Source organism: Strigops habroptila, chromosome 2 (assembly GCF_004027225.2).
Source record: "Strigops habroptila isolate Jane chromosome 2, bStrHab1.2.pri, whole genome shotgun sequence".
Taxonomy (NCBI): Eukaryota; Metazoa; Chordata; class Aves; order Psittaciformes; family Psittacidae; genus Strigops; species Strigops habroptila.
In genome coordinates this window covers 15,829,233-15,856,084 of record NC_044278.2, presented here as the reverse complement: position 1 = coordinate 15,856,084, position 26,852 = coordinate 15,829,233, and the positions used below count along the sequence as shown (strand labels likewise).

The window sequence follows — 26,852 nt, the reverse complement described above, 5'->3', positions numbered from 1 at the left end:
TCTAGGCTGGGGAAAGCTCCTTTGTGTTGGTAACACACCACAAAAGTTTTTGCAGAGCTCTTTCTGCAGTGCAGAGCAGAACTTGGCAAGGACAAAGGTGTCCAAGTTGGATGGCTATACAGTCCAGGTACACAGAAGGGTCAGAGAAACCGCTTCAGGCACCTTTCATCCTTATAGGCATAGCCTTAAAGAATGTCGTGGTAGAAGCATGGAAGGGACCGAGTTCAACTTGGTGTGATTTCTGGTTTCCTCTAGCACCTCATACCCATGCCTATTATGTGGAGGAAAAATGAGCTTTTCTGCAAAGTCGTGAGTAAAGAAAGTACATTTCTGTGGGGCAGTGAGGTCTGGGAAATGTTTTGAACATGGTGTAGTATTTAAACATACTACATATTGAGTTGACCATTGTAAATTAAAATTCTGAAATTTCATGTGGCTTCCACTAAAATCAGCGTGATTTGAGTCTGTGTAACTAAGATTAATTTCAGCAGACATCCTTAAATACATCATTGAAAACCAAGCCAAATGTCATGTTAGTGGACATCCTTGGTGATCTTCTTTATTCTATCAGTCTGTGATAAATGTTTATTATATAACAAATACACTGTAATTCTTAGAAGAACATTTTTGAGGTAGATCAGGTTTGCCTTTTTGCACTGAGTATTTCTGAGGAGTAAGATTTTCTACTAAATCAGTGAAATTCTGCAAATGTATAGATACTGTTTATGCTGATAAATAATGCTTATTTCTCTTCCCGCTCCAAAAATCAGTTATTCGCCTAAAATGGGTGATGAAGAGGTAAAAAGTGTTCTCAACTTGCCATGTGTACTAAGCTACTGCTTGCTTTCCTTGTGTTTCTTTTCCCATTTGACAGGTCTTTCACTCCATCAGTTTTCTTTGTTCAGGGTGATGTATTGCAAATGACAGGGGGGGCGTCTTGAGTTACTAACAGCTTAAGCATACAGCTGCACCAAGTGCACTGGAGCTGGGAGTGCTTAGGCACAGTGGAAAGCCAAGGTATCATGAGATAAATGCCATTTCATCAACTCGATCTGGAGCACTGGCTATCTTGCAATGTCCCACAGACTGCTATGCAAAAAGGATGATGCACTCCTGAAGCAGTATTAGTAGCTTACTGTGTTCCCGTAGGGCTGAAAAGCATTAAGCAAACTTTTAGGCCAGATTTTCAGGTGTGTGCGTATAGATGTAAAAACAAGTATATTCAACGGTGCCTGGAGGAAGTGGCAGCTCAGCCAGTTTGAAGATACTACCTGAGAATTACCACTGAAATAGTAATGGTCTAAAATGAGTTTTCTCTAAGATGCTTTCTCCGGTTTTTCCTATTTCAGTCCAAGAAGGTAAACATAAAAGTCTGAGATGAAAAATTGAAAGTTAAAAATGAAGGCAGGAAATGAAGAACAGCCACTTGAGTTTGAACATGGATTTCAATCTCATTTTCTTTTTGCAGGAACAAGTAGTGCCTATGAATAAATTTTAGGCTGGTTTCAGTAGCAAATATTTTCATAGGTTTGTAAGTATTAAATAGTCTTTATCCCAGGATTACCAAAACTGTGTTTAGTCAGTCATGTGAGTTCAAGAATTGCTCTTGAAAGAAACAGTCACTGTCAGTAATCATAGCCTGAGTTAAGAGCAATTTACAGAATGTTTAAGAGGACACATCTTCGATATAAATCATTAGTGGGAAAAGCTATTTCTTAGCAGCCATTCATGAGGTGTTTTTGAAGGACTGTATTTATAATTTCACCTCCTGTGTACATGCGTTTGTATGCGAACCGTGTGCTGTTTGGTACAATCTAGGGACCTCGCTCTGCACAGATTGAAAGTCGGCCTACAGGTGCTGGGTGCCAGAAGCTTGCGCAGGGACAGGTGGAAGCAAGGAGGGAGTGTTAACCAGTTCAGTCCCACTGACTGCAGGATGGACTCCAGAAGGGAAGAGGGAATGGTTAGCTAGGAGTTAAGATCTAAGACCAGACACAGCACTGGGAAAAAAATTGTTGGGACAGAGAAGTCAGCTACTAGCAAGATGATTATTTGTATTCTTTCTAAGCTCTACAGAAAAACAGTATACTGAGGGCAAGGTACATATATACAAACAAATTATAAGGGTTTTTTTTAAAGCTGTTTGCTTTTTTGTTTATTTTTTTTCTTTTTTTTCCTCTTTCTCTTATCGAACTCAGGAAAAGCCAGAAAAGGTATGAGAACATCCCTTCATCTGGCTGTATCTATCACTGTCATGTTTTGGCAAAAGTACTGATTGCATCAGCACTGTCAAGTAGTTCCCAAAATCTTAAAAATTTAATGGAAAAATTTAACGATTGTTAAATAATGATAACACTTCAAAAATTCTTTTTTTCCTGCTGTCAAATATCCTGTCACAACACCACTTGTGATTAATGCTGATATCTGCAGAGCTATAGCTTTGTGCAGGCCTAATTTTTTGCTTCTTTGCTCATAGCCACACAAGTAGAGCAGAAAATTTGGAAGTCTTTGTAGATCTGTGGGTGACAATGACAAGGTAGACAGACATGGGCTTCCTACTTTGACATGTTTCCATACAAAAAAATGTATCTTGACATGTTAATGTCAATCTCCAAAGAAAGAATGGAAATAAAAGAAAATGTACTGTGATATTTTTTATGCAATACTGGCTTGGGGTTTTTTATAACGTACTTGACAGTGCCACTTCCAATAACAGCTTTCAACTATAGGTCTGACCCCACCATAATTTTGTGGTGGTATATCTGTTTTCTATGATTTTGCAATAACTCTTTTGGAATATATATGTGTATTCATGATATGGCTTTATGTATATTTGCAGTATTTTGCTCAACAGTATGGCTGTTATCAGTGTTTACTGTTTTACTACAGAGAATGCAACAAGAAATATTGTAGCTCTTGTATCAGCTTAGACTTGGCTGATAGAAGTCTTGGCTTGTGGGATGCTTTTAGTGAAGTGGTGGACCTCATGAGGAGCCTAATATTTTTCAGTGCATGTTCTGTGAATGGGCACCTGAGCAGTTCAAAACTCCCTACGCAACAGATTGTGCCTGTGCAATGTGTAAGTGGGGCTGTAGCAGGGGGAGGTCAGTTGCAAGGCTTCTTGGTGCCGGTACGCAGCTCATCCTGAGCTTTGAACTGCTTGTTGCTTACAGCATGACGGGAAAATGAGAACATCAAGTTATGCTTTGTTTTTGTGAATGCATCTCGTTTTGTAACCTAACAACTATATATTTCTGGCAGTGGTTAGTTACGCTTTTATGATTACATAAATTTAACTGATGTTTTACTTAAAAATTGGGCCTTTATGTAAAGTTGACTTTCCCTTAGGAGAGTGTTTGAAAAACTGCTATGTTTCTCTATGCCTTTTAGATGGGTTTATTTTTCAGTGAAATATAAGGTATGAAATTCAGATTTGAGTAGGCAAGGTTTTGCAAAGGGCTCAACAGAAAAACATGAATTTGAATGAAGTTCTTTCAGTAATTTATTTTTTTCCCTTTCTCTTTCCATAATGAATAATTGATAACCATTTCACAGGAGCAATTAGTCATTCCAAAGGTTCCAGTATGAAAGGTAATTGCTTTTCTGCAATAACAGCAGCATTTGCCATAATAATGGGGGCGAAAAAACCAAACTGCACATGTGAATCAGTAACACCTGTGTTGTGTGAGGCTATTATCTACAACTGCTGAGCTGTATTTGTGTCCCTTTTGTCTCTTTGACTAATTGGTGCAATTGAACTTTTACTGAAATTTAATGTTCTTCCAAATGGCGAGTAAAGTCCTATTAGTTCCTTAGAAACCAGCTTTAATTGTGTGTGAGAAATCTTTGTATGCTACAGAGGAAGGTGAGGAGCAAAGAAGAAACTATCTGCCTTGGAAAAGCTTGCAGGGCATGATTTCCATAATAATATGCTTTAATTATTCAGCTTCAGTCGTGCTTTTCAGGTACCTTTTGGAGAATATTATAGCCTTTCCAAGGTATAGCTGCAGTTGTTGGCTCCCTGAACTGGGGCACTTCCCACTCCAGCATGGGAAAAAATACTAAACAGTAACCTTGTATGTGCGGATAGAGAGTGGGAATAAGGCGGGAAAATATTCCTACTTTAAGCATGTTTTCTTACCATCAGTGTCTTAATGGTGTCTAGTAAAAATTTTTATCTGGATTTTGCTGCATTTGTACATTTGTCTGCATTTTTTCTGTGTCTGTTTATCTTAAATATGTGACATGTCGCTGGCTGTCTTCCTGTACGAATGGGAGGTTTTCACGTAGTCTAACAGTCCTTCCTAATCTCCAACTCTGCCACTAGCTCAGATTTTGGGTCAGGACTATGCAGAGAGTATCAGAGTATCAGAACTGTGAGAAAATCTCACTGCTTGCATTCACTGAAGGAAAAGATGAGCAGTGCAGTTGCGTTTCTAATCAGATTAAACAAACCTTAAAAGGGCACTGTAAAATAACTTCAGCAGTAAAAATGACAACTGTCATTATACTCTCCTCTGCATCTGGCAAAGTCAACAACCTCTCTGCAAGTCTGTATAAATACTGCTGCATTATTTACAAAGAGCAATGGAGATATGAGCTAAAAATAATTCTGAATAAATATTTTTTAAAGGAGACATAGCCAAAGCTCCTTGTGTTCGAAGAGGATGGCTTTTCAGAAAGGATGACTTTGTGGAAAAATAACAGCGCAAAGAACTTGAATGTTGCATAAACCTTATTTTTCTTTACAGACATTGAGCTATAGGGATCTGCTTCAATCACGTACAGTGAACTGCAGTTTTAAAGCTCCAGTGAAGTACCTCTACACTAGTAACCATGATGATATGACAAGTAGCCTGTATTATTTCAGCTGAAACTAAAAGCCCACCTTGCAGTTACCAGAAAAGTTCCCCAAACAGACAAAAAATAATCCACATTCAGTAAAATCAACCAAACAAGTACTCAAGACCACTGAATATCAGGACTTCTTTTTCGCTTTAATTGGTGTCAGTTTTTCTAGATCCCTGAATTAAGCTGCATTACTTTCCAGATTAGGTCTCATTTTCAATTTATAATTAAAATTTTATTCATGCAAATTAGATTTTCATAATACACATATGAGTGTGTATATATATATAGAAAAGTCAGCCATACTAATCTGCATATATCTGTGTCTGTCATAGATAAAACAGTTATTTAAAGGTTTTATTTCAGTTGTGATTAACTTGTGAAATTAACTGTAATATTGTAGTACCTTGGTCACAATGCAGTTAAGACTGAGGTGAAGTTCAGAATGCTTGTGCTGCAAACGTTACATTTGGGTCACAAAATTTCTCTGTAAAATTTTCACACAGAATGCTTCCTCTGTATTCTGCAGGGTATAACCATCATCGTATCTGTGAAAACCAAAGGCAGAAGTCTCCTGAATTCTACAGCAGAACAGCATCCGAATCAAATGTGTATTTGAACAGTTTCCATTACCCAGATCGCAGTTACAAGGACCACACCTTTGATACATTAAGCTTAGACAGTTCTGACAGTATGGAGACAAGCATATCAGCGTGCTCACCAGATAACATTTCCAGGTATATCATCTTTCTTTCTGAAGTAATAGTCATAGGGTTACAATGAAAAAAGAATATGTACAAGTTGATGCTATGATAATGTGAATGCTGCTAACTGGTTAAGAAAATATAAGATCATTAGACAAGTGCAATATTTAGTATTTGTGTAGCCCTTCATAATCAGGTTTAACTATCACCTCACGTGTTTATTTAAAGATGGAAAATAAAAATGTCACATCACCTCTCCATAATGTTGAAGGCCACAGAGAAATCAGTGTCAGTCCTGAACTGAAATTATGAAGCTGTCAATTCTCTTTTCAGAGTGGGCAATACCTGAGCTTCCTTCCCTGGTCACTACAGGGAAGGAATTTCCTGTGATAGGAAATTTCTTGAAGACATCTGCTGGCGATGAAGAACACTTGTTCTGGTAGTCTAGCATGCTAACTTATTAGAGCCTTATGCTGAAACACATAGGGCTCCTCTGGTGGTCTTTGTGCCCTTTCTCTTTCCTGGATCAGTAATAATGAAGATATGACATCGAAAGGCTTATGGCCCTCAGCTGCTTTTCTCATCCTCAGAGGCTGACAGCTCAGACACTGTGCCTCAGATGAAAGGAACATCAATGATCTGTGTTAAAAAAGAAGTCCAGCTGAGTCTCAAAATTGTTTGCAAACAATTTTCTTCTGACAGTCTGGTTTTAATTATAGTACTTTCATTTCTGCTCACTGTTCTGCCCCAGCAGTTTCACAAGCATAAGTGGAGGCTGATAATTAAGTACAACATTGTCACAGCATTAAGAATCCCCTGTGAAACAGAAGGGCAGCTTTTAGCATGTTGTGTTTTATTCAGCATCTGTTTCCTGTAACAGGCTATCAGCCCACTGATTTCCTCTTGTAGTCTTTGTCACTGCAATGTGGACTGCATTAGGACTCAGGTTTTGAGAATTTCTGCTTTAGATACACAGTGGGCAAGTTTCTGATAGCTGGAGACGGTCTGGGAATTAACTCTATCTGTGCAGTGATCTAACATGGCAGTGGTTGAAATCTGTTTCTCTTTGGCTTGCCTCTCTGACTGTTTTGGAGGAATATGACATGTGTCTGAGCTACCTCGGGGCCATCCTGTAAGTGGAATCTCCAGCTCAGGAGAGGGGAGCCCTGACAGCTGTTGAATTTCACTGGTGCCGTTTGCTCTTCTGCCTCCCTCTGCTCTTCTACAACTTCCAGCCAATGATGGCAGAAAAAAACCCTGAAAGACAAAACCCTAAACCAATCAAAAAACCAGGAAAGGACCCATTACAATAGATCTCTCAGTTTCTCACAAGACAAACTTTGGTGAGGGAAGAAGAGTTTGTGCTGATTTTGTTGATAAAACATAGAAGATAGGCAGTTAGTTTTCCTTGACAAAAATTCCCTTAAGCAAAATTAATTCAGATTAGTTTTGATGGTGTTCAAGAATCTTTTCTAGCCATATCAGACTTTAAAGTGCCTACTGTACTGAACTGAATGAAAACAGTATCGGCTCCATTCTTAAGCTGTTTTGTGTTGGATCATATGTCTTTAATATGATGCTATGCTAAAAAATACCAAATATTCTTTTAAATAACTCAGATTTTTGGGGGGTTTGTGCAGTGCTAGCACTTCGAATGTTGCAAGAATAGAAGAGATGGAGCGACTTCTGAAACAAGCGCATGCTGAGAAGACTAGGCTGCTTGAGACCAGGGTAAGCATAATTTTGTGAGTAAAACTAAGAGTGGGCATGTTAGGTGATCTCCTCCTAAATGCAACATTGGACCCTAAACAGTTTACACCTAATAGACACTAAAAAATTTACCTCTCTCCCTTTAGTCTGGTCTGGTTTCACCCTCATAGTACATCTTTGAGTTCATATGCAATAGCTGCTATCATAATGGGTGAGTTGATGGCAAAATCCCATCAGCAGCTAGGCCAGCACTGCTGCCACACCTGCTAGGAGAGCTGCTTAAGAAGATCCTTCATTTCTGGAGTGGTAATATTTGCAATTTTGATTCCAATTCTTGGTCTACTTTGCTGGATATATATTTCTGACTACTTAAGAGGCAAAAAGGTATTTAGTCCTAGGTTAGAAACTACATTGCCAACTATAGTTTCACATATAATTGAAGTTCTGCATGTGCTGTGGTATTTAGGAACGGGAGATGGAAGCTAAAAAACGAGCTCTGGAGGAAGAGAAGCGCCGCAGAGAACAACTGGAGAAAAGATTGGAAGAAGAAACTAGCCAGAGGCAAAAATTAATTGAAAAGGAAGTCAAAATACGCGAGAAGCAAAGAGCACAGGTGAGATATGTTGACATGAAATGTTTAAGTGCAAGAGTTCCCCTTGATATTCAGAAGGGACTGAGTGTATTTCTGCCAATGGTAAACAGAACTGCTTCCAGTTGAATAGATGGATTTAGTATTTCTGAGGTGTAACTGTGTTGCTAAAAGTATGTTTAGGCTCTTGGAGGCTTAGATAGATGTCTGAGTATTCATTTAAAGTTAAAGAATAACATAGATAGCTATTTAGCATCTTATATCTAAAGTATAAATAGTAATCCTATAAGGTTTATTACTGAGTATGGGCAGAGCAAAATTTTTTAGCCTGAACAACAGAAATTTGTGTGTTCATTTTTATAAATGATTGGTGGTTGTTTTCTTTTAATAAATAAAATATCTTGAAATGCTTCCAAATACTTGACTGAAAAAAATACAGACAAAGAAGCTTTTCCAGTTCCACATCCACTGTAGAGAGGACATGGGTTTTTTTTCTAATGTTACTTGGACTACACCACATGAGAAACACTATTTAACTAGAAGTGTCCCCTACATCTTCTTGCTTCTTATTAGGATTTAAAGGTATCTTGAGCTTTCTTTAGGCTTACAGGTCTTACCTATTTGTTTCTTCCACCACAACTAAGAAGATCTACATGGTACAGCAAATGGACTAGGTAGTCATTTTATCATTAGTATAGTATAGCAAGACAATGTCTCCATCTTAATATATGTATCTGAGTGTGGAAGATTCCATATCATATTTGAATATCTTTGGTTTTATCTGTTCTACCTTTACTACCTTTTGTTTCATGAATTGTTATTATATTTTTTAAGAAAAATTCCTACATAACTTGCTTTTCTAATAGACAACACTAAATCAGAACAAAAGGACAACCCCAAAGGAACTTTAAGCTGTTTCTGGCTAAACATTTCCATTCCTTTGTTTTTATATAAAATGTAATTACCAGATACAAAATTTTCACATGTACTTTACTTTTTTCTAAGAAATTTTAATGACAACTCAAGTATGGTGTAAACAACAATGCAATGTGTTGTAATAGAATGCCCTATCAGTTACTGCTAATTGGCAGTCTTGGCAGAGAGGCTGAAGACTGAATTGGCAGGAAGACAAAATGTATCTGTCAGAAATGACTAGGATATATTGTTAACTTTTTTCTTTCCTTTATACAGTAAGACCTTTTTTTTTTATTTTTTCCAGCACTTCCTGACACTTAGAAATGTAAACTAGGGGAAGGAAATCCAGCTTTGTACTTGCCAAAGCTGGTGCCAGCTTGTATCATACAGGACTGCAGGTTTTAGAAGGGCACTGAGTTCTTGCAGGCAACACAGCTCCCATTGCGCCAAGAGGTTCTTGAGAATGCAATGAGGGAAAGTCCCTTTGATTTGTGACTCACTGTGGGATTTAACAGGCTAACTTTAGGCATGGAGCAGGGGCAGATAAGATTCTTCAGGTCACTGACTTCTCTGGAGTCAGGGGGGAGAGAGATAGGGAGATGCTCTTTACATGGATCATTCAAAGCACCTAAATTCAGCTTCTGTTCTGAATCGGCCTGTGACACAGCCTCTGTCCGCCTTGACTGCAGCAGGAGCCTTGGGAGACTTCTCTTCCGTATTTAAAATGAAGGGGAGGTCTGTATAGACAGAAAACGAGCATATTCCCTCAGCTGGCCAAGTTCCCAAATCACTACCTCCTCCTGCTGGTTCCCCCAGCTGACGCTATCCAGGCTTGATGCAGAGTCTTGAACTGCAATCAAGAATGAGGCACCACTTCCTGTGCTGCTTTGCTGTCTCTTGCAGAGGGGTGCGCTTCAGCTCTGTATGCTGAATTACTGACTGTGAGCTAGATAGCCCATTTAATTCATTCAGAAGAAAATAATTCCACTTTGTTCACAGAAGTCTCTGTGAAAACTAACTAGCAATTACAATTCACTTGTTATTAATTTTTCTTCTAATAGCATGTTCTTATTTGTCTTATATTTGTATCATACTTTGCATGAAAATACATCTAGCAGTAAAATATTAATGAGATAGATGTGTAGCGAGTATCTAGCCCAGAGAAATAAGGGGGTTGCTTAACATCATGCAAATGAAGTTCTTGCACTTCATCTACTGCAGCAACACACCTTTACATTTAATAAATGTTTTAATTCTAAAGCAGACTTTCTATGCTGTGGCCCCTGTTTTACCAGCTTATCAACTGATGACTTCAAGAAACTCCTATGCTCTAATATTGCTTTTATAAAGTTATTCAACACTTCGTAAAGTTACAAGTTCTAAGGTTTTTTCTTTTCAACATTAGGGCTGCAGCAAAAGCTCTTTATTTTTCTTACATTCATTCTTAGAATCTATAGACAGCATGTGGTTATGTCTGCGCAGCAGAAAGAGTAAAGGAGAAGTTATGACTTCTGTTAAAAATAATATCATTTTCTTCTCTTTACTGTAGGCCCGTCCCTTGACTCGCTATTTGCCCGTTAGGAAAGAAGACTTTGACCTACGAAGTCACATTGAAACAGCTGGTCACAACATAGAGACCTGTTACCATGTCTCCCTCACAGAGAAGACCTGCCGAGGCTTTCTGATTAAGATGGGAGGAAAAATTAAAACATGGAAAAAACGGTGGTTTGTTTTTGACAGAAACAAGAGAACTTTTACTTATTATGCAGGTAGGTTGCAGGATCACTACTAGGGTACATCTGCCCCTCTGTTTTCCTATCAGCTGAGTTATGAACATGCCCTTAAAAAGACTTACATTTCCATTTAACTGGGTGTTTCACACGTACGCTTAGAGCTTGTGCAATCCCTTCCCTATAGCGTTCAATCGTAATGCCAGGTAATGCAGAAATGAGCATAACAGACAAAGGGAGAGGTGTGGATAGGCAAGAGTTAAAAACAGATCACCAGGTCCCCAGTAGACAGAATAATGGCTCCACATGATTTATTTTTAAATATTATATACTTTCCCCAGTGACAGAATGATTTCTTGTACCCTTCATACAAGAATATAATTTATTATACTTATCATGAAAATTAAATGGAATGCTGCTGCAGTCCCATTGCTTGATGTGCTGAAAAATCTTTCAGGAAATTAAATACTCAGGAGTAGACTTTTTGAAATTGCCATATGTTGAGGGTCTAAGGAATTTCAGACTGAAATTGATGGTAGGGGTATGCATTGCTCAGTCCATCTCTTTTAAAACGCATTTGAATTCATTACATTCATTCATTACATACCCACTGAACATTTCTTTACCAGTCTGCAGGAATAATACGAAGAATGTGACAAACTTTTTTTTTTTAATTATTATTATTTTGTTCTTAACATCTGGTTTATTGGTTAGCAAGGCCTGTAACATAAAGTAGTGTTCCCATCTGGAACTGGTATTTATTTATTTATTTTTAGTGGTTATATTAATAGTTAACAGTTTCAGTCTTGAGTGCAGTATAGTTGTCATAATGCAATTTCAATTACCAAAGAAAACTTTTCATAATGCCTCAAGGACTCCAGCCAACAAACATAGTTTCATAAGACTTCTATACAGCTGCACAAAAATGCAGCTGCTTGTGTGAGTGTGGATTTGTCTAGATCTTACATGTATAGTAGACTTCCAAAATAAATATTGATGTTGTAAATTTGGAGTAATTGAACTCTTAAGTGAATATACTGCTATATTGTTTTAGTTCTGCAAGTGTACTGACCGAAAAACTTACCCTGAGGTCTAACAAGTTAGTGCAGGGACTGAAGCATCTGCACTTTCTGAAATGAAGCATACAGGGAACTCTACAGACTGTTATGATGGGAGCTTGTGGGTATCTGGAATGTTCTTGTAACCAAGACCCCAGGTGGGGCTTGAAAGGAGAGCGGATCACTGTTTGCTTGTACTGCATAGACAGTATACTTTGTATAGTATTTCACTTACCTTAGTATAGTGTGTGCTATAATCTTATACCCCAGTACTTCTGCTGGCCCCCTGGGGCCTGGCGGGGAGGTTCCCAATGCTGTATCATTAGGTCTTTGGGATTTCTTTTTGCCCTCATATGATGCTTTCGAAACTGCCTGCACCTACCGACAGCATGTAAGCTGACATTCCTGAGTGTTCAAAATTACAGCAGAATCTCTCATGGGACTGATAAAAAATGTTCTGCATGACTCTTCAGTGTTAAGGTGATGCTAACCTGAGGTCAGAATGCATTACATTCCACTAACATAAAAGTACTGGGAGTGGAAGGAAGTTTGTCCTTCAGTGTCGGATGCCGCTGTGATCTTAACCCCTCTGGGATTATCTAACAATTTCTTTAGCATTGCAGGAAAACAGAGAGTCCTGTAGATGCTTATGCCCCGTTCCTTTTCTTTGTAAAACATTATAGTTGTGACTGTTGGGAAATTCACAGTCTGTATCCTCCTTGCCCTAATGATTCACTAGCTAATGCTGGGACAGAAGGCAGTATCAGATGATACCTAAAATAGTTTAGAATCAACCTCCTGCAAGTATCTGCTTCTTTCTGTTGCCTTCAAAAGGAGGTTGTCAGCTGTGTCTCCATTTTGCATATAAAATGCACCCTGTATTTCAGCTTTGCTGCAGTGGGATATTGGTATCAGAAACACGGTACCACTGGATAACAACCTACTCCTTGTTAGCAGCCTCCCTGGAGTTACTATTCCATACAGGCGTTCCTACCTCAGGTTCCCCAAAGGAAATGGGGAGTTCCATTTCTCAACAGGGGCAAACTGCATCTAATTAATTCAGCTTTTACCTGGAGTGTCAGTGCAAACAGACAACGCTGATGCTGCAGGTGGTGCCCAGGAGCTTTTACCCTCCTATAAACTTTTCCATGTGTCAGAGCTTATAGAAACTTGCCTACAATCAGCTAACCTCACAGCATTTTTTAATAAGTACAAGCATAAATGACATTATAATGTAAAGCTATTGCTACCAAATTGTATTTCAAGTTTGCTCATCATAATAGTTTTCCTTTGAAGGCAAACTGTAGGTCTTGGCCTGTGAACTAGGTAAAGTCTGGCTAGTTTTCATAGACTTAGATGACTGGATGTATCTCAGAGACATCTGTCCTTTTGTTGGCTAATAACAGCCATAGTGTTCAGATACTTCAGTGAAGGGAGTGACTTGCAAAGAGATGAGAAAATTGCAAAAACTTTATTTCCTTGAAAACCATGTGGAAAATAAACATATACAAGTAGGAAATGCTGGAAATGCAGGAAAACTGACCAGCTAGTAAGAAAGGTTGAAGACTTCTGTGGATTTCACAAGCAGAAGTGTTAATCCAGTTACTTATCAGCTGAACATATATGGAAATGCACATTAAGATTTTGCTTCTCAAAGTACTGTTCATTTCAGTTCTCAAGTCATTCTCTCTTTTCCTTTTTAGACAAACATGAAACTAAGTTAAAAGGTGTAATATATTTTCAAGCTATCGAGGAAGTCTATTATGATCATCTAAAGAACGCATACAAGGTAAACTTTGTTATTTTAAGAGTATCCTATAGCAGAACCCGAAGTATGGTAGCTGCTGTAAAGTCAAAGGGGGGAGCTGACATTATTAGGAAAAAAAGAAAAAGATATAACAACACAAATAAAAACCCCAAACCAAACCAAGAGTGGAAGAAAAGGAAGATGAAGCTACATCACTGATTAACGCTGTTGTTGGTTTTTTGTTGGTATGGTTTTTACTGGTTGGGGTTGTTTGGTTTTTTTTTATATACTAATGAAAGCAGAGATAAGTGTCTACCTGCCAAGTGGGATTTGCTGAGAGAATTCCTTAGTCCAGTGGTGAGACCACTGAAATCAGTGGCATTAGCAAATCAAGGGATGGCTGTATGCATCTGACACAGGCAGGGAGTTAACTGGTACTGGCAATTAACTGGCAGCTCATGGCATCCCCTACCTCTCACGTAATTTAAATGAGCTGTGAACAACATGAATATATCCTTGGCTCTTGGATTTGTGAAACCCAAAGTGGTTTTTGACCAGTGTACAAAGCGTGGGAGTTATTTGGGCATGAAACTACAGTTTGAAGCCCTGTACGATTCTGTAATAACCTAGTGGAAATACATTGTAAAAAGTGTTTATGATGGATACAAACACTTTAAACATGTCTCTGCTTCCAATGCTGCAATGCAGGATGCAGTAGTACAGCATTTTGCATTTCATCTTTCTTCTTAACACTATCGTAAATTTTCTTGCAAGTAATTATATTTCTGGTAGCAATAAATGGCTTTGATTTCTTTCTTTTGATACACTTCTTCCTGTTTTACTTCAGAGTCCCAACCCGTTGCTCACTTTCAGTGTTAAGACACATGACCGGATATACTATATGGTTGCTCCTTCGCCAGAAGCCATGAGGATATGGATGGATGTTATTGTTACAGGCGCAGAAGGCTACACCCACTTCATGTTATAATAAAAGGGGGCAATAGGGCATACTGCAATAACGTAACATATGAAGTTAGCCATATGTAATGAAATCTGAAAAGCCAGTGAATACTTTGAAACATCCTCCTTATGATGTGCACCTGAAACCTCAGAATGAGAGGGGTTTACAAATGCATTGAAAAGGGGGGGGAGGGGTTTACTTCTTTTAGTTGATCTTTATAGGAATGAAAGAGCTAAACTGTTGAGAGAATCGTAGTGCTCCAAAACAGATAATCAGGCAATTTTAATTACAGCATCTTGATTGAATGATAATTTCCTACAAATTCTCTTACATGGAGAACATCTTCATAAATTCATACTAAACAGTTTACAAACGTGTGTGCTCTCATCAGGATGCAACAATTCTAGTAATGGAACAAAAAGTTGTAATAAGCATATATTTTAATATGCAGCATTTGACATTTATAGATGATTAGGTGGCTTAAAAACTTTTAGTCAAGTATTTTATAAAAAGATAAAAAAGCAACCCTAAGGTACACACAGTTCTTGCCTTAGTAGTTAAGTATTACAACAGAGCCAAAGAGTTACACGATTCCCTTATCATAATGTTTTCATAATGTTAGTTGTACCTAACTTTCTGCAAGGGGACAGTGCCAAAACTCTTCATAACTTTTAATGTAATTAAATTGTTACGATATTCTGTGTGTTCAAACATTCAGTAACACCAACTGTATGTTTAAAGTGTGCATCTATGGAGTTCAACAAAAAAAGAGAAGGATAGCTTTATAAAGATGCATTTTTCCACATGGATATGAAATGGAAACACATGTATTATATTCCTCATAAGGAGTTGTCTGGGGTTTTTTTAATTTTCCTTGCTGAATAGAATGAGGTGATTTTAGCCCCTACAGCAATTTTCTTTTATCTAGTAAGGTCACGGTGTGGTTCTAACCTTACTCTGTCCTAGGTGAAAGCTTTGCTGAAACCTCTAAAACACTGGTTCCTTTGAAGCCAGCATCAAAACCTCTACCTAAATTCTTTGGAGCCAATTTTTCAGCCCCAGAAAGTGTTTGTTTTTTGGTTTTGTTTTTTTTTTTTTTTAATGCATATCTGCACAGAATAATGCTGTCAAATAGAATAAATAGAGAGAGGCAAGTTTTAAGAGTTTATGCTAAGCAGTGTATGAATAAAAAAACCCTGAAAATTTTAAGTGGTGGAGATTGAGATTCATAAAACAACAAAAATACTAAGGGTGCTGTGGTCTCCTGTTTTAAAATCACTTTCATGTCCTCGAGTAATAGTGCAAAAGCATAAGTTATTTGAACTAAACTTCAAGAAAGTCTCTTATAATATGACTTTAAAGGTTCTATTTCAGTAATCCAAACTTATGTGCTATGTGGTTTGTATAACAGAAGAAAGCACATTAGCCTTTTTTTTTTATCCTTGATGAAAAGCTGATGGCTTTTGATGGAACAAATAAAAGACTGAAAGCAGAATAGAAGTATGCTGGCAGAATATTTTGTTATACTTTTTAAACCTTGTATCTGTAATGAACGGGTTGAATTTTTTTGTGGTACACACAGGTGATAATGGTTGCTGTAGCACGACGAACATCAGTTTCGACCTGAATCATGAAGGGACTGTTACTACAAGATAATTGTTACCATCTGTGCAGATCACAGCTTGTAATCTAATGATTTAAAACACTATCAGAAATTGCTTTGGTTTATATAATTATTATTTTTCCTGATGTATCTTGATTTTACTCCTAAGTATGGTTATAAAGGTTTTCTAATAATGATTTTTGTATCCTGCATGATGCAATGAAGGCATTTCAATAAACATTTTTAAAAATACATGTGGTTTAGATATTCACTGGATGCTTTGTCTTGAGACATTTCTGCCTGTCTTCTAAAGTTGTATACAGTTGTGCAAGTAATCTTGTATTTCTTAGTAGTGCTTAATCTAACCATTCCATGTGTTTCCACACAAAAGAGCTCTGGAAAATAGTCTTTCAAGTGGCAGTGAATTGGAGTGTAGTCTGTTTGCTGCATACATAATGTATCTTTAAATTTTTCAAACAGGGTCATAAAAAATGCATCACCTGTCGTGCTTTAAGCCCAGCCGGTAACTCGGAACCACGCAGCAGCTCGCTCACTCCCCACCTTCTTCCTCCCCCTGCTCCTGGAGGGATGGGGAGGAGAATCAAAAGAATGTAACTCCCACAGGTTAAGATAAGAACAGTCCAGTAACTAAGGTATAATACAAAACCACTACTGCTACCACCAACGATAATAATTATAAGGGAAATAACAAGGGGAGAGGATACAATTGCTCACCACCCGCCAACCGATACCCAGCCCGACCTGAGCAGCGATCTGGGCCTTCCGGGTAACTCTCCCCGGTTTATATACTGGGCATGACATGCTGTGGTATGGAATACCCCTTTGGCTAGTTTGGGTCAGGTGTCCTGTCCCTGCTTCCTCCCCGCTTCCCCTCCTCACTGGCAGAGCATGAGACTGAGAAAGTCCTTGGTCGGAGTAAACATTACTTAGCAACAACTAAAAACATCGGTGTTATCAGCATTGTTCCCAGGCTGAAAGTCAAAAACACAGCACTGCACCAGCTACTAAGAAGGAATAAAAATGACTGCTGTAGCTGAACCCAGGACAATCACCAGCCTTGGATATAGACATATATTTTGTTTAACTGCAAAACAGAAATTTCTGAAGTTCAAGGGTTTCCCAGTCTTCCTAGTATTTGACACAGACATGACTTGAATTGGAGGAATTGCTCACTGTAGAAGCCCATGCAGTTTTATGGTGGGTTTTTGTTTGTTTGTGTTTTCACTTAGTTTGTTATCATCATCACAAAGCATGGTGGGTTTTGCAGTAATGGGCATCAAGACAGCGTAAGCAAAGCAGGGCATTAGGCACCATCTTTTATGGTCTTATGCAAGCCCTCCAAGCTTACCCCCATGGGAGCTAAGCACCCACTTACCCTAAAGTATCTTGGGCAATTGCAAACCGCATAGGCTTGAGTCTTAAAACCTTAGCTGCTGCATCCCTTGACCTAAAGCTGACAACAGGTGCTGGCCTTGTTGTCTCAAATCAGGGTTCTTCGCTCAGTACACAGAGAGCCAATTAACACAGAGTCAAGATAATTTGATTATTTCATGTTTGCAGAGATGGATGGTAGGTGGTAACTCCACAAAGCTAGCACACCCTCAGTTTGCCAGCTATCCACTTTTATACATTCATTTTATACATTTCAGTGAAAACCAGTGCTTGCTGTTTACATAACAGTCTGTATCTACAATTATTGGCTCTTATGTTCTCTTGTCTGTCTAAAGACAGTATATATTTCGCAACACATGTTCCGTAAGTAGGGGTCTCTTATCCAAGGGGGTATGATTTTTAGTAGTATAATGAAACAAGTTCCTTTAGGAGCACTGTTTTTCCTTGCTACATGCAATTCTAAACTCAAGATTTTCAAGCTTTCCCACATAATAATCATTTACAAAATCTTAATTTCTTCACTGCCAAATAACAGCCTGACACTTGGCCTCGGAAAACACCTTTACCTTTGCAGGTACTGACCTTTCTTGGTGTTATTTTCCCCCTTTCTGAGTTTCTGCTATCGCCTATTTGTAAAAGGTACTGTGCATAAAGACCTTGTTTTGGCTACCATTCCCATACAAATAAGGCGGAGCAGAGACGGGTGGAGACGTGTGAGCTGGTTCAGAGGCCCTGCAGACCAGGGAATGGCCAAGTCCTGATGTTGCTGGAAAGGTGACCGGGACAGGGACACAAGGGTTTGAAATGTCCCTTCTGGACGTCTGGAGGACCATGTAATTACAGGCATCAAATTATCATAGAATCACAGAATGGTTTGGGTTGGAAGGCACCTTAAAGCTCATCTAGTTCCAACCCCCTGCCACAGGCAGGTCACCTTCCACTAGAGCAGGTTGCTCCAACCCCTTTGTCCAACCTCGCCTTGAACACTGCCAGGGACGGGGCAGCCACAGCTTCTCTGGGCACCCTGTGCCAGCGCCTCAGCACCTTCATAAAGAACTTCTTCCGTATACCCAACCTGAATCTCCCGTTTAGGTTTGAACTCATCGCCCCTTCTCCTATTGCCGCAGCCCCTGATGCTAGTCCCCCTCCGGCACAAAGTCAAATGTATACTTTATGGCAGTTTATACCCACATGTGTACAGGCAACCTCAACTATGGGGGTCTCCAGCCTTGCCTGGTACAAGGAGGCCTTTACGGAGGATCCCCTCCCCAGAACACACACTAAGGAGACGCTCATTAAGCGCTTTTATTTGCAAAACATTTATTTTCGACTTCTTAAACTTAATGATGCCCCCCCCGGCACTACGCATGTCGGCGGCCGAGCGGCGCATGCGCGTGCCCCTCGCGCAGGCAGGTGGCGCGTGCGCGGTGAGGCGCGCGCCGGGGCGGTGGGGCCGCAGTGGCCATGGCGGCGGCGGGCGCGGTGACGGGGCTGGTGCGGGGCGGCTGCCGGCATCGTGCCTCCGCCACCGCCGTGTTGCTGTCGCCGCTGAGGGCGGCCCTAGGGCTCCCGGGTAAGGGAAGGGCCCCGGGGCACTTCTGCTGGTTCTCCGGCCCTGCTTCTCCTCTCCCTCCGCCGCCGGCGTGGGAGCCCGGGGGAGAGGCCGCGTGTCCGCGGCGGGGCCGTACACCAGGCGCAGTGGCCGTGCGGAGAGCAGGCACTGCTGCAGGCAGAGCGCGGGCGGGGGGCGTCCCCGCGGCTGGGGCTGTGCGGCTCCGCTGCCCCCGCGGGAGCGGGCTTCTGGTGGGCCTGCGGGGCGTGGGGCGGAGCAGGTGCTGCCGAGCCTGCGCCTGTCTGCGGGGCAGTTGCTTGCGCGCTGCTGCTTGCATCGCGGTAGGCTTCTCCTGCCGCCGCTGCTGTCTGAGGAGCTGGAAAGAGGAGGTGGGCCAGTTCGCTTCCTCGGAGGCGAAACGTGCCGATGTGTGAGGTTTTACCTGGCACCTGAAAAGCTTTGCTGGCGTCTGCTTTTGAGTGAGGTGGTCCCCTGCCCAAACACATGGTGCCCTTTCGTGCTGTTCCAGGCTCAGTGCTTGTTTGACTTACTCCGTGCCTTAAATTTGACAGACATCTGCTTTTTCCTGGTGTAATGAACCTCGTCTGAGGTTGCTCGATGTAGAAGTGAGTTAAAACTTACGTGTCACTGAGGGTGCACGCTTTGCATCTGCATAATAACATTAATACAGTGGGGTTTTGTTGGTGTTCTTTCTGTGTGTTTAGAGTGGTGTGATCAGAATAGCTGGTTATTGAGTGTGCTGTTAGGTGCTCTGAGACTGGGCTAAGCAGCAGATCCTGCTGGCAGAACTGGTGGCCACCGTACTCCTGTAGCATAGCAGTTGCATGGTATGAGGTGTGGACAACGTTGAGTCCATTATCTCCAGAACGGTGTTAATCTGCTGCCTATAGGTCACAGTCCTGGAGCCTTCCCAGAGTTGTTCAGAGGATTTCTTTGGCTTTGGCATGTAGCACTGGTCTCAGTCCCATTTCTGGTGGTTATAAAACAGAAGTTGCACAGTGGTTATGATATGAAGAGAATTCCATAACATTAGGTCCAGAGGGGGTCCTGTAGGTAGGTCCTTCTGTTTGTAACTTGCTTTTATGAATACTAAGTATTGCCTCGCGCCCTTAGAAGTGTTTCCCTGCTCTTACCAAGGTCTTTCAGTGAAATCAGGAGGAGAAATTAATGGCTAGCTCTTCATTTCTTGATGTTTTTGTCTGTCTAAAGGGAAGTCAGAGCATGACTCAACTAAGCCTTGCTTTTGGATTGGCCAGGGTGGTTGTTTTAGAGTTTTACATTATTCAGGTTAGGATTGCTGCTGATGCACTTACAATGACTTGTTAAATGTGGAATACTAGTTTGTGGAATAGCTTAGACAGCAGTTGTGTTGTGTTTTGTAGCTGCAGTTGAAACCCTGCCCAGTGTCAAACCAGTGTGAGGACACCTCCAGAGTGCTGCAGGGTAGAAAACCAGTGGCTTCAGAGATGGTTATCAGAGCTTAAAGGGCAGAAAAATTCTCCCAATTCTTTTTCTGTCAAGTTTATTCTTGGTGTATTTCCTCTGTTACTGGCAAGTGAAGAAGTGACTGGCGTACTGATAGACACACGCAATCCAAAAGCCATAGTGTGGATGCATCTGAGTGAATACACCTTTCTGTTATTTATTCTCCTTTATTATAGTTGATGCATCAATAGGAGAAGAAAATGTCCATTGTTTCAGAGAGCTAATGTTTCAGTCTGTAGTTCAAGTGGTATGATGTCTGTTAGACTATAGGAAAGTGCCAAATACTAGCTGCGTCCTGCATCTGTTATGCATCCGCATTTACTCATGCATGTGCAAGTTTAAAAACAGACAGACAAGCAAAACCCCCCAAATCCCTTCAATGTAATCTCTCCGATAGCAAGAAAACAGAACTCAAACCTGCAGAACAGTTAAGTGGGGTGACACTGTCACAGCCTGGTTTTGCAGTATTTACCCAGTAGTTATAACACTAGGAAGCCAGTTGCATTGTTTTTGTACCCTGCTATGGAAGAACTAATCATCTTCTAACCTAAGAGTGTCAAAGTCTTAGAAGTCTCAACCAAGCTTTCAGTTTAATAAATTATCTTGCTAGTAGAGTGTCAGAGTGGATTAAGTCTCCATAATACCCCTACGAATCATTTCTTATCCTCAAGTACAATTGACGGCTAAACTTAAATACTTCAGCAGCTGTTGACATTCAGCACAGTTATTAATTAGTTTGTATTTCCTGTGTTAATCTTTTTTCCTTGTTTGAAAACAGCTTTTTTTTTTTATTATTCAGTTATTAATGTGAATAATCAAGTCCAACTTAGTATTTGGTTTCCAAATGTATCTAGTTTATTATCTTAAACTATATAAAAGCTAAATAATTTTAAGTTTATGCTAATAGGAAAAATTCTCATGTAATACATTGCAGGTTACTTTGACAGAAGTTGCACTTGGTGATCTTTCATTTTTAAACTATGTGGAAAATACATTTGCAAAGTGCTGCTTCATTCTGGATAAACAGAACAATCTGAGTACTGGAATAATGTAACCTCTACAGTAAGAATACACCAAACCATATAATGGGATATCTGTGCCTCTTTTCAAGAGGCATAAGAAAATCATAGCTCTGCAATGGTCAACTCTTTCTTCTTATGAGATGTGTTTAATGTGTTGCTTTGTATTTACAGAAAATGTAGCTTTATTCTGGTTTTTACCTTATGTGCTTCATATCTGAGGAAAGGACTGATGTTAAGATGGCATAGTGTTAAAGTGAGCCTTTTTTTGGTGTTCCTGGCAATAATCTTTCACTTAAACAGAAACAGCTGTTGATGAGATGATGAAAAAGGCTAGATGTTATCATTTGGTTTGAAACAATGCTAATGTTGTTTTATGTTTATCATGTTGGAAAAGTTAGTCACAAGATTCTTTCCCAGTTTCCACTTTTGAACTTCCCTATTGTACATCTTCTTTGTAGATTTTGTGGATTTGTCTCCTCTTGTCATTGTAAACTTACTGCACGTATTCAGTCACAAAGTTATATTTTTTGAAATTCAGTCTGGGGGAAAAAAAAGATGAAAAATGAAGAGTTAAACTATGAGTAAACATATTCAATGGTATAAAACATGAAGACAAATGTGTTAATATTTGGCTTCAGTCAGTCACTCTGCTGAGTGAACTCCTTGCATACGTGGTTGGCATTTAATGATTTGAGAATAAATCACATTCAGCTTTCCCTTTCAGATTGATCAATACTACTTAGTCATTAAAAAGTAAATGAAGTAATTATTTTTTTGGATGAAAGCATCTAATTTTCACGTAAGACGCCCATATTTCCTGAATCCTAGTTTTATAAAATATTAGTATTTCTGCCAAGGTTCTTATGATGGTTGTACTAAATAGTTCTTTTTATTAGTTTGCAGGCTGAAGTCATCAGTCAGCTTTCTTACTCGACCAGATCAACCAAATCTTGCTTATCATAAACTAAAAGGCAGGAATCCAGGAGTTATTTTCCTTCCAGGCTTTAATTCAAATATGAATGGTCAGAAAGCAACTGCCCTTGAAGATTTCTGCAACTCTCTGGGTCATGCCTTCGTCAGGTACATTCAAGTTACATTGATCTTGAGAAAACAAGATTAGTATCGTGGGTTGGGGGAAGGGTTTTTAGCAAAAATGTGTAGACTTTGGCGTTTGGTTTGGAATGCGTGCTGTGCTGTACGCATAAGCTAAGAAGTGTCTATCTTCCACTTCAGATGTGGCCTTTCTGTCTGTGGCAAGACTGAGGAAAATCAGGACAATGTATTGTGAAAGCAATTCAGAAAATTCTCTGATCAAGTTTTGTAGTCTAGCCAGTGCTGTGTGTTACATTAAGGCTATAGGCACAAAAAATCAAAAAGAAAGGACCAGGAGTTCTCTTTTTTTAAGTTACAACTATAAGAATGCTTCTTAACTGCCAAATCTTAAGTTACCCAGTGTCTTCTGCAGTTTTACAACATCATGTACATGCTTGGTGTTACTCTCCTTTGATAGACTAGGTTGAATCCTGAGTTTCGTAAGTCTTCATATTTGGGTGTAGCATTTGAAAGAGAGCTTGTACATTTAAAAAATACTTTTAAAACTGCAGTATTTGGTTCGGGGTTTTTTTGTCTGTAAGGGGAGTTCTTTGGCTGATAATTTGTCACAAATATATAATATGTCACAAACATATAATATGTCACAAAAATATAATTTGTCACAATAAATACAAATCTGGCAAATTTGGATATTGTTATATCAAATGATAAGAGAGCATGGCATCACTTAGTTGTCTGTGTTGTGTTTAAACCTATTTTCATGTGATTTCTGGTGCTAGTGATACACAGGACTAAGTAAGAAAATATTCAATGCGTTATCTTGTCTCTGTTTAATTTGGTTAAATGGTACTATTTAGGTAGCTTCTATATTGCTGTAGACAGTACGATGACTTTCATTTTGATGGTTTCTTTTTCAGATTTGATTATACAGGATGTGGAAGTTCAGATGGTAAATTTGAAGAGTGTACATTTGGGAAGTGGAGAAAAGATGTTCTGTGTATACTGGATGAACTTACAGATGGACCACAGGTTATATTTTATTTTTAAATATAGAATGCTTTTTTGTCCTCAAGATAGAACATTAATCAAAAATATGCCATAGTAGCTCTGGTCAACAGTAGCTTCTATTTCACAACTGCCACCTGCTCACTTTCAAGCTGACTCATTTGAGAGGTCATATTCACAGGACCAATTTTGCAAGCAGGTGGATCACAAGATCTTGGAAATGTGGGTTGGCAGGACCTCCTGGAGGTTGTTTATTAGAGCCTCCTGCTCAGAGCAGGGCTGTCGTCCCTCTGAGTGAAAAGTGTGTCACTGCCCCATTCTGATACATTAATTAAAGGATTTGCAGGAGTGTTACAAGTTAGGATACTCTGTCATAGAATCATAGAATGGTTTGCATTGGAAAGGACCTTAAGATCATCTGGTTCCAAGCCCCCTGCCATGGGCAGGGATGCCTCACACTAGACCATGCTGCTCAAGACTCCATATGATAAAATAATTTACAAAAACTAGCAGAAGCAGCACTTCTTCAGTTACTTTAGAAATGACTGTACGAAACTTAAAATCTCCTGCAACCTGGAAAATACCATACCTAGTGTTTTGTTTAAAATTATTTTGTATTACGAATTGCTATTGTTAACCTCTTTCACTGCACTGAGCCTTTACTGTGTGCATTTATTTTAAGAAAGAAACATAAAGTATGCATGTGATACTGAATTGTTTCAACTCTCATTTTGTTTACAGCATTTCAGTCTCAGGCAGCAATAACCAGCCATGCCAAATAAAAAGAATAATAAAATACCAGATCCTATGGTGCTTACTCAGGCAAAATTTCCACTGGAGGTGACAGCAGTTCTGCCTGGCTAAGGACAGCAGGATTATGCCCAAGGTTCAAGTAGTTAAACAAAAAGAACTTGTAAAAGAAGAAAAAAATTATTAGCCATTTCCTGTAAAGTAATATCTTATTTTCTTTCTTTTTCAGATTCTGGTGGGCTCCAGCATGGGTGGATGGCTGATGCTTCATGCTGCCATAGCACGCCCAGATAAAGTAGCTGCTCTAGTTGGAGTAGCTGCAGCAGCAGACTATCTTGTAACAACTTTTAAGCAGCTTCCCATTGAGGTAAATGTTGATTGTTGGCTTTTGTGCAGTCTAAAAATCTATCACGCATTTAAGAAATTCTGTTGTTCAAACTGTACTTTTCCTGCACATCTTTCTGTAAATTTTCCATGTTGGTGGTGGAGAAAAGCTGAAAATTTACATTAATCTAAAAGTCTGCGAAATACTTCAAGTATGAAGCTAGTGTGATCAGTACCTGGAATGTGTTTATATTACTGTAGCATACAGGACATGGAGTTAGGGTCCATTCGATTTCAGTGTTGAGTACCTTATATTTGCATTCAAATTGGATCCCTCTGCTTTCCAGGATGGGGAAGTAGCTCCTGAAGTAGTTGAGATGACATTGAGTGAGATGAGATTGACACAGGCTGTGTGTGTAGAAAGGGAATTCTTCGAATTAGCATGTTTATAAAGACTAGAAGATTTAGGTAGTGGGAAGTCTCTTTGAGTTGCTTCCTTGATAATGATGTCCAGTCTTAAGGAAAGTAAGTCAGGTGTTATAATGTGACAAATAAATGCAGCAATAAATAACTCTACTTTAGAATAATTAAAGTATTTTTCTGTTTTGTTTTGTTTTCTAAGGCACTTCATAGTACCTTAGGTAAGATTCTGGAAATGTGGTATTTAGACATAGCTGTTGTGGCCAAGACTGAAAAAGACTGATTGTTGGAAAATTCCTTTTTCCTAGGATTCTTCTTGCTTAAAGTGAACTGATTGAAGCCAAAGAGACTTACTGTTCATGGTGGCTCTGCATCTTTTTCTTTCTGATAGATTCTGACTGAGAAACTTAATTTCCTTGGTGAATCCTAATTAGATTAATTTGCAGGAGAGGCATGCAGAGTAGCTTTTGTGACATGGTAGGGGGGTTTGTCCCTGGACAAACAGGAATATAGCTCCTCTGCTAGTAAAAATGAACAAAGTGAAATTTTATGCCTGGTGAAGTTTCGCTGCATTTAGAACAGAAATAAGTTGAGGTGCTGCAAAGAGCTTGTAACATCTGTCTTGTCTATTCTTTGCTCTCTTTTTTTATAGGTACAAAATGAAATAGAAGAAAAAGGTGAATGGAGGTTTCCAACAAAGCATAATGAGGAAGGATATTACTCCTTGAGATACAACATTATCCAAGAAGCAGAAAATCACTGTTTGCTAAATAGCCCTATTCCTATAACATGTCCCATACGACTTATTCATGGCATGAAGGACAGTGATGTCCCTTGGCAGATCTCTATGCAAGTTGCTGATCGTGTTTTGAGCAAAGATGTGGATGTTATCCTCCGCAAAACTGGCCAACATCGGATGAGTGAGAAGGAGGATCTAAAACTTCTTGTGAACACTGTTGATGATTTAATTGACAAGCTGGCAACATTCTCTTAAGCTGCAGAGTAGCATAAGTGCATGAACTCTACACCTGACTCTTTTCCATAAGTAGCAGAAACCCTGATCTTAATAAGATGATGCCTGTGACTTGTCACTGTAGGAGCTGAGCTTCATCTGCTGTTTTCTTACCTCTGTTTCGTAAATACAGGTATTGATGCTGCATTTGCACAGACAGTCCCAAAGCTGAAGGAGTGCTGCTGTTGTGTTCAGAACCTCTCCTTCACCATCTAAAGCTTTTTTGGTAGACTTCCTACACTTTTGTACTGAAATGTTGATTTGTCTGTGTCACTATTGGCCTGTACAGTAAAACTTTAATTTCCTGTGTCTTTGACACCTTTTCAATACTGTCCTTTTGCTGTAACATTTTTGTATCTTATGTTTGAAACCATCAGTGCAAGGCAAAATATAACTTAAGTGTTTACTAATGTGACTATTATTAGAAATAGCAATGAAGCACAATAAACAGATTTCAGATAAACTATTATGTTGTTCTTAAGTACTGTTGAAAAGTGGAAGGCACACCCTGATGGTGTGCTTGGGGTGCTATGTAAGGAAGAAGTTCACTTAAAAGAATGCAGGGCTTCAAATTGCAGTCAGACCTCTTATATCTATGCTTATGAGTAGGGCTTCTGTCCTCTTCTCCAGGCTGTCATCTTGAGGTATTTAATTTGTGGGCCTACTATTAAAAGAACAATATATTATCTTGGTGTAAACTGAAACTGGATCAATATAGTGACTCTTACTTTCATAGTAACTTCTTTATAAAGTGCGGAGTACAACATCGTAGGGCAACACTGCCTCTTCTCTGGGACTTGAGAGCTGTAGATTACTAGGAACAGTGTCTTCAGAGTTAGAAATTTAACGTGCACGAGTGCAAGCCTCAAAACTTGTAGATGAAACTTGATAGTTGGATAATTCCTGTAACGCAAATCCATAGAATTTAAT

At 39.4% G+C, this 26,852-nt stretch overlaps 2 protein-coding genes across 7 annotated transcripts in view; both read left to right on the top strand.

Annotated features, from left to right (window-relative positions):
* The window catches only part of PHLDB2 (pleckstrin homology like domain family B member 2), a 56,243-nt gene extending 41,767 nt beyond the window's left edge, over window positions 1–14,476 (top strand). For all 6 annotated transcript variants that reach the window (XM_030471729.1, XM_030471727.1, XM_030471726.1 and 3 more), the window contains 6 exons: window positions 5,378–5,585; window positions 7,193–7,283; window positions 7,729–7,875; window positions 10,316–10,535; window positions 13,258–13,343; window positions 14,149–14,476. In XM_030471729.1, coding sequence (XP_030327589.1) covers window positions 5,378–5,585; window positions 7,193–7,283; window positions 7,729–7,875; window positions 10,316–10,535; window positions 13,258–13,343; window positions 14,149–14,289 — 893 coding nt within the window. In that variant the 3' untranslated portion in view covers window positions 14,290–14,476. The remainder of the gene's footprint in view (window positions 1–5,377; window positions 5,586–7,192; window positions 7,284–7,728; window positions 7,876–10,315; window positions 10,536–13,257; window positions 13,344–14,148) is intronic.
* Window positions 14,477–18,692: 4,216 nt separating this feature from the next.
* Window positions 18,693–26,385, top strand: ABHD10 (abhydrolase domain containing 10, depalmitoylase). Its single transcript, XM_030471724.1, has 5 exons — window positions 18,693–18,851; window positions 22,255–22,438; window positions 23,329–23,440; window positions 24,396–24,533; window positions 25,563–26,385. Exons 1-5 carry the CDS (start codon window positions 18,743–18,745, stop codon window positions 25,902–25,904), a joined length of 885 nt encoding a protein of 294 aa, XP_030327584.1. The 5' UTR covers window positions 18,693–18,742; the 3' UTR covers window positions 25,905–26,385.
* Window positions 26,386–26,852: the final 467 nt, after the last annotated feature.

Bases quoted from the DNA above. Each gene is read 5' to 3' on its own strand.
- ABHD10 (XM_030471724.1), top strand. From the start codon at position 18,743: ATGGCGGCGGCGGGCGCGGTGACGGGGCTGGTGCGGGGCGGCTGCCGG. The intron at 23,441-24,395 runs GTTATATTTTAT...TTTCTTTTTCAG, and splicing joins AACTTACAGATGGACCACAG to ATTCTGGTGGGCTCCAGCAT. The intron at 24,534-25,562 runs GTAAATGTTGAT...CTTTTTTTATAG, and splicing joins TTAAGCAGCTTCCCATTGAG to GTACAAAATGAAATAGAAGA.